An 8109-nucleotide genomic window follows, 5' to 3' on the forward strand; every position below is an offset into this window, starting at 1 on the left:
CTGCTTCAACTGTGCCTCCTCAGGAAAGTGACTTCACCTCTGAGAACCTCCATTTCCCCGTCTGTCGAATAGGCCCGATAATAAGACCCTCCACTTGATGGAATAGATGTGAGGATTAAATCAGATGATCCGTGGAGGTACTCAGAACTCAGGAACTCCATAAACTCCTTCCACAGATATTCACAGAGAACCTACTGTGTGCCAGCACTGTTCTAGGCACTGGGAATACAACAGTGACCAAGGCAGACAAAAATCTCCACCCTCAATAAACTTACATTTTAGTCAGGGGTGGGGATAAGATAAGAGATAAGGGAAAGCTCAACACATACAGGTAGGCCAGACCACCACAAAAAGTAAGGATCACAACAGAGCGAGTTTACACACGCATTTTTTAATTTCCTAGTGCATATAAAAGTTATGTTTACCCTATACTGTAGTCTATTAAGTGTGCAATACCATAATGTCTTTAAAAAATGTACATACCGGGAGATCCAGGAGTAGGCGTTTCCGGCCATTCATACTCCAGTCCGTGGGGCCTTGGTTGTTGGGTTTTGTGCACTCTTCGGACCGAGAGCGTGACGGCGCCGCTAGGAGCTCGTGAGATTTTTGATGAAATTGAGTCACGAAACCGTAACCATTGAATTAAAGAATGGAACACAGGTCCATGGAACAATCACAGGTGTAGATGTCAGCATGAATACACATCTTAAAGCTGTGAAAATGACCCTGAAGAACCAAGAACCTGTACAACTGGAAACACTGAGTATTCGAGGAAATAACATTCGATATTTTATTCTGCCAGACAGCTTACCTCTGGATACACTACTCGTGGATGTTGAGCCAAAGGTGAAATCTAAGAAAAGGGAAGCTGTTGCAGGAAGAGGCCGAGGCCGAGGAAGAGGAAGAGGACGTGGACGGGGCAGAGGAAGAGGGGGTCCTAGGCGATAATATCTCTCAAGATTACTGTTTGAAAGTGACATATAATTTGGGGTATTTTTTTGTACAGATTTTGTTTGTTTATGTCAGTTTTTAATAAAGTTAAACATAGGGAAAAAAATGTACATACCTAAAATAAAAAGTACATACCTTAAGTAGAAAATAATTTATTGCTAAAAAATGCTAACCATCATCTAAGCCTATTAGAAAAATAGCGCCAACAGAATTGCATCATGCAGGGTTGCTACAAACCTTCAATTTGGGGGGGGAGGGGGCCGGGGGGGAAGGAAGGGAGGGCGGGGGGTGCAATATCTGCAAAGCATAATAAAATAAAGAGCAATAAAACGAGGAGTGCCTATAATATGGTAGTTGTAGGTCAGTGTTTAAAAATTAAATGTGGAGGGAGAATAGTGTTCAAGGGGTATGTTGTGTGGGGATGAGGGGTGTTTAAACAGGATGGCCTGGGAAGACCTCACGGAGAAAGTATCATTTGCGCCATGACCTGAATTAAGAAGTGAAGAAGTGATTAATGAGGTTGTTTATAAACTGCTTAGAGCTGTCTTTGGCACAGGGTAAGTGTTGGCACACTACGTAAGTGTTGGTGACATCACTGTGGATAACTGGGGGATGGGCATTCTGGGCAGAGGGCACAGCAGGTGCAAAGGCTCTGTGGTAGGACCGGGCCTTTGTTGTTGGGGACCACCTGGAGGCCAGCACAGCAGGAGTGGAATAAATAATCGGGCGTTGTATCTTGAGGGAGGTCAGGCAGGCATCAACGGCCAGACCTGTAGGGCTTTGTGGGCCTCAGTGAGGGTGCCGGCCTCAGCCATTGGAGTGGTTCAGGTGTCACCATCATTAGTAAGTCTCATTTCTCTCATGCCCCCCTTGGTAGAAAGCCTTCTCCCTCTCTTTCTTTCCACCGCTGGAGTCCTCCTGCCCCATGGGGCTGTGTCTTTCCCATTTTGCCTCCTCCCCCCATATCTTGCAATAGATCTTAAAGAACGTTTGATCAGATATTTCAGTATACTGCATGTGGCATTTACAGGAAATGGTAATTTTCAGATATGGAGAATTGCGTGACTGAGAGTTTACTTTGTCCTGGATTTTGATAACTGTTAGATTAAACTTGAGACGCTGATACGCACGTGCTATCAAACAAGTCACTCCGGTGCAAAAGAACTCCTAGAAAGTCAATGACAACGTCGCTGGGGGGAGAAAGAAAGGGGCCGGCCGGAGGCGCAGGCGGCTGGAGCTCCGTGCTCCTAACTCCAAAGGCTGCCGGTTCCATTCCCACATGGGCCAGGGGGCTCTCAGCCACAAGGTAGCCAGTTCGATTCCTCGACTCCCTCAAGGGATGGTGGGCTGCGCCCCCTGCAACTAGCAATGGCAACTGGACCTGGAGCTGAGCTGCGCCCTCCACAACCAAGATTGACAACAACTTGACTTGGAAAAAGTCCTGGAAGTACACACTGTTCCCCAATAAAGTCCTGTTCCCCTTCACCAATAAAATCTTTAAAAAAGAAAAACAAGACAAAGCATTGCCTAAAATCTAGAAAAAGGTGATTTAAACAATAGAGAAAAGTGGCTAAGAGCCTGGGCCAATCTGCCTGGATTCAAGTCTGACTTTACAACTCACCAGCTGAAGGGCCTTGAGCAAGTTACTGCCCCTCTCTCTTGTTCTGTTCCCTGGGAAGGAGGTCACCAAGGGCATCTGAGAAGGCACAAAAGCTTTGTATCCCAATACATACTCGTACAGAAACATTTGCATAATGTTTTTCCCAGAATTGGGTATTTCTGTTATACGATCCCCACCCCAAATCCCCAGAATATAGGAAATACTCATATTAAAGGTGACGTTTTTAAAAATTAATAATAGAGTGAAAACTTCCAATTCTATTCCCTTCTATCTCCAAACTCATCTCCAGCCCCACCCACCTCGACCTTATTACCAGCAGTTCATTCCTGCATTGACCTTGCCCTAGCAATTATCTTTAATTTTTCTCATTCCTTCTAGTAGGGGCTTTCCATGACTCTGGACTCTGAGGGTACCACGGTGGACAAAACAGCTCAGCCCCTGCCCCAGAACACTCCCCAACACACAATAGGTGCTCAAGAAAAGCTTTTAGAATGAATCAAAATGGTCTCTTCTTTTTTGTTTTTAAGTCCATACTGGCAGAAGAAAAAGTTGACAACCCGACGGCTGACTCTCCAATTTTGTCTTTGAAATTTGCTGGTTCACAAGTTCCAAACTGGGTAACAGGACATAGTCCCAAGGCCAAGGTTCTTTCCCAAATGGGCCCGAACATATTTCCCCAGCCTCATCTCCCGACTTCCTCCCCTACAAAACTGTACCCTCTTCCCAGAAGGAGGCGGGTTCTCTCAGGCCTTTGCCACTTGTCCTTTAAGGCTCTGCTCCAAGGTCACCTCCACCATGAAGACATCCTGGAACCTAGGCAGAGTCCATTTGTCAGTGTCTCCAGAACAGGATTTAGTTGAATGTTGTACCCACACAGCTAAATAGTAGAAGTACTCAGCCAGGTCGACGCTAATTTAGCTGACATTGCTCCTCTCAGCCACCAGAGGGCGCTTTCAAAACACCACCTGACTTCTTGGCTTCTAACCCTGACAATGGCTGACAGTTACTGTTATGGTTAACAGTTAAAATGCCTACTGGATTAAAATCCTGAATCGACCACTTATTCATCCTGAATAAATCCTGAAGCTTGGAGCTAGTGACATCACCTCTCCAAACCTCTATTTCTACATAAGGTCATCAGGTGGACTAAGTAGATTGTTTCCTACAAAGCGCTTGGAACAGTGTCACTTGGGACATTCTTAGCACATGTTTAGGGGCAGCAGCACTGAGAGTCTCAGCAGGAAACAGCAAATTCAGAGTGATAGGGGAGAGTTTAATAAAGAGATTAGTAACAAGGGTGGCGGCTGTAAGTAGGGAAACCACAAAGGTTGGTGCAGCATCCCTGGTCTGAAAATGATATGGGCCAACGAGTAGCCCCCCGCCCCTGGGAAACACTTTTAAGTTTTCTTTCCTATAGAAATTTTAAGTTTCCTTCTCAAGTTTCATTTCCCCCAGTGTTTTGGCTCCTTCCCCTGCTTTCGATAATTACCCTAAAACTTGTGATTCATACTTGTTGATTGTAATCATTGAAGCCTAATGTTCTCTCCTACCCGTTCTGGGCCTAACTCTTGGACAATTAACGACACCTGAATGGCTGATTGAATGGCCACAGGCTCTACAGAGCTAACGGATTTATTAATTAAAATCTATTTTTCCTTATTTAGGGGTCTTGGGGATACAGAGGATGCCCCAGCAAGATTGCCAGTTGCAACCAAAGAAGCCAACACAGTCTTCAGGCAGATCTCGGGACCCCTTCCTCTCATCTAAGATCGGATAGGACGAGAGTTCCTTGAATCCCCCAATAGGTAGGAACAGCTCTGCGCCCTTGCCCAGCAGGAAGCAGATACAGAAGAACAGACCTCCTGTCCCTTAACTTCCCATAGAGATTTCATGGGGATCATGTCTCTCAAGGGGAAAATAAGGCAGGCAGTTAGAGCTAGGCATCAGGTCTCTGCATTTCTGCACAGAATGCGACTGCCCAAAAGACCTCTCCTCTCTGCCCAAAACTTCCCCTTTTCATTGTAATTATCTACCCCTATGAGGAACCAATGGGCACAAAATATCCAACTATATTAAACCAGCCACTCACACCTGCATAGTAAAGTCCACAATGAACTTCATTTCACCAGGGCATCATTATATCCTCATTATAATATCATATATATGCCTGGAAGTTCATTGATATCATTATAACAGACTGAATTCTGGGCAGGAACATGCACAGTCTAAAAAGATGAGGTAATAGCCTCTTGTCAATCAAGTGGTCCCACGCCCAGAAAGGAACAGCCCATTCTAGAGAAAAAAAGGATAAAAACTCCAAGTCTTTGCTAGTCTGGGCCCTTTGAGCCCCTCTTGAGCCTTGCCTTTGCTCAGGGCCCACTCCAAACCCTTTGGAGTGTACTTTTTCCTCCTAATAATGCCACGTTGGGCCCTTGAGCTAGTCTCTGCTGCTCGGGTCTGCTCCTATTTCTTTGGAGTGTACTATATCTTCTAATAAACTACTCTTTCACCACTTTATTTCTATGTCTTGTTCAATTCTTTGCTCAAGATGCCAAGAACCTGGACACCGCACCGAGAAGAGCCCATTCTCTGGAAACAGAAAGATGGGAGCATTCATTACCCCCAGGCCTGAAAGGCAGCCATTACCCAGATGCGTGTGGAGAGGACCTCCTGATAGGAGCTGTGGCCTTGGGTGGAAAGGCAACCTCTACATCAGGGAGGGAGCTGGGAAAGAAATGCTCCTCCTTCTGATCTCTTGCCAGTGTTCCCCATTGGCCAAACTGAACAGGAAGCCAGAGGTCAAGAAAGCCATACAGATCAGCCTCCCAAGGTATGATCATATTCCCAAGAATATGACAGGGAAAGCTGGAGTGGACCTGAAGCAAACAAAAAGTATCCAGTATACTTTTTCAATACTATTGATCATATTATTGGTCAATATTATTACTATTATTGATCATATTATTAAATTCCTCATCACGGTTTAAGGGGTCCTTCCCACCCCCTTTCCACCCCATTACTCCTACCTCCCCTATTCCTGTCTGAAACCTAGAGACTGACTGGAAAGGGGTGGGAGAGAACCTTCTGGAGTGGTGGTATTGCTCTGATTCATGATAGGGATTTGGCTGGCACAGGTCTACATATTGTTAGGTAGAAGCTAGAAAATGTAGGAGGAGGAGGAGGGGTGGGAGGGGGTCCATAGTGCCTACAGAAAAAGCTCATAACTTTGATTAACTGCCTCCAGCCACATATCTGTTTTTACAGCAACAGATAACAGGAGGTGGTCTGGAGTAAGATAAGGATCTGAGTCAACAGACCTCCACCCATTTTAGGAGGTCACACCCTCCCGTGGAACAGCCTACACCACCTTTTCCCACCAAATCCATATGTAATTCCCTCACCCCACCCAGAAAACTGTAAGTTCTTGGGGATGGGAACAAGGGATTTCTCTCTCTCTCTGGCCCTCAGTGCTCTCTCTCCCACCTTGGCGAGGCCAGTTCTCTGCCCTGAAAACATATCACTAATAAACCCTGCTTGCATATTAATCAGCTTGTTGACTTTTGATTCTTCACTGTGTCGGCAAGAAGAACTGAGACTCCCATAACAATATCATAACTCTTTTAACAGTGCACTAAAGATTTGTGTATCTCAGTGAATGTAAACTTTACCTGAAAAGGAAAAACTAAATAAATAAGAATGAACTGTAAGTAAATACTGAACTCTTGTTAATTTTACACATGTGATTGTTTTGAGAGGGAAATGTAATGGAGACGGCAACTTGCTTTGAAATGGATCAGAAAAATTAGAGGGAGTGATGGCCAGGACAGCAAGATGGGTGGATGTCTGACAAAGGAAGTAGAGTCAAATGTTAATTGTAGAACGTAGGTGATGGGTACACGAGTGTGCACCATAAAATCATTTCAACTTTTCTGTATGTTTGAAATTTTTCATTTAAAATGTTTGGGAAAATGTAAAAATAAAAGTTGGTGAGGGTGTGGAGTCAGCAAATAAATTTGGATTGAATTGGTTAAAAGCCAAGAAAAAGAGAATTTCTCTGGGACTTTCCACAGAAACCACAGCCACTTCCCTGCAGCACTCAGGAACGAATGATACCAATTGTCAAGTCTCAGTTCTGAAGGAAGCCTGTCAGAAAAATGCAGAGAAGTGAAAGGCAGAGACAGCACCCCCACTTTTCAGAAATCCTGTGATGAAGAGATCTATTTAACATCTGAACTCATTTGTTATGCATTCAACAAACATTTTCTTGATACCCTCCTCTGTGCCTGGCGTTGAACTGAGCAGGGCTGAAAACACAGCCCCGGCCCTGACCTTGGGAGACTCAAAGTCCAGTGGCGGAGAGAGACTTGTTCCTCAGCTAGAGATGATCTACAGTAATCAGAACAATTATGGAGGGAAGCCCAGGGATGGTGGGAGCCCCAAAGGAGGCACATGACTAAGACTGGAGGTCAGAGAGGTCTTCCTGCTGGAGAGGATTATCTGAGCTGAGTCTTGAAGAAGGAGTAGGTGTCAGCCAGATAAAGAAGGCAAAACAAGTGAAAAGCCTTCTGTGCAGAACGGACAGCACATGGAAAGGCTGGGAAGTGAGCAGAAGAGTGTGATGCTTACAATAAGCTGGAATACGAATGTCAATCGAGGACAGGGAGAGGCTGAAGGTACGTCGGAAGCAGTCAGCATGATCCGGAAGGGCAGGCATGGCCTGGAAAGCCACAGTAGTGCATTTGGACCTTATTCTGACAGTTCTGAGGAGTCAGGAAAGGGTTATAGATGGTAGGAGGACTTGACCAGATTTGCAAACGATGCCATCAGTCGTTACCAGGCTAAAGTACGTTGTGGTGACAACTGCAGAATTCTGTGGCTCGAAAAAAACAAGGTTTATTCCTTACTTATTGACATTTGTCACGGATCTCTTAGGACCTTCTTCCACATTGTCCTTACTCTGTGACCCTGGCTAACAAAAGCTCTGCCATTTGCAAGGTTTGTTGTCACATCGACAGGGCAGAGAACACCTGAAAGCACCCTTTGTCACTTCTGCTCTTATTTCCTTGGCCACAACAAGTCACATGACCATGTATGTCTTTCAGGCGTTTGAAAAGGTGATCGTCCCAGGTGCCTAGAAGTAGAAGAGGACTGGCTAGTGGTGACCAGGAGCAATGGCCACCATGGGCCATAAGCGGGAAAGCAGCCAGAAACACAAGGAGCAAGCAAGACATGAGATAGCCTGGACTCAGGTGGTAAAAATGGAAGACATGAATTTATTTGAGAAACATTCAGGAATCACATAGAATTCTGAATCTGTCCTAATTTCTTATTCTAAAAAAAAAAAAAAAAAAAAAAAAAAAGCCAAAAAATAAAGAAAGGAAAGAAAAGAAAACTAAAAGAAAAACAAAAACCAAAAATACAAAGTAAAATTCATGTGTGCAGCACTTTTCTAGACCAGCCCCGTGCTATGGAAATACACTGTGAGTCACATATGTAACTTTTAATATTTTAGGAACCACATTAGAAAAAGCAAAGAG

The 8109-nt window shown here is 44.7% G+C and overlaps 1 protein-coding gene across 1 annotated transcript; it reads left to right on the plus strand.

Moving 5' to 3' along the window:
- Window positions 1–519: 519 nt before the first annotated feature.
- On the plus strand, window positions 520–1000 carry LOC308489813 (small nuclear ribonucleoprotein Sm D1-like). Its single transcript, XM_081031444.1, has one exon. The coding sequence runs from the start codon at window positions 610–612 to the stop codon at window positions 946–948; it is 339 nt and encodes a 112-aa protein (XP_080887570.1). The 5' UTR covers window positions 520–609; the 3' UTR covers window positions 949–1000.
- The last annotated feature ends 7109 nt before the right edge of the window (window positions 1001–8109 follow it).

This window comes from Rhinolophus hipposideros (genome assembly GCF_964194185.1).
Source record: "Rhinolophus hipposideros genome assembly, chromosome: 21".
In the NCBI taxonomy this organism is placed as follows: domain Eukaryota; kingdom Metazoa; phylum Chordata; class Mammalia; order Chiroptera; family Rhinolophidae; genus Rhinolophus; species Rhinolophus hipposideros.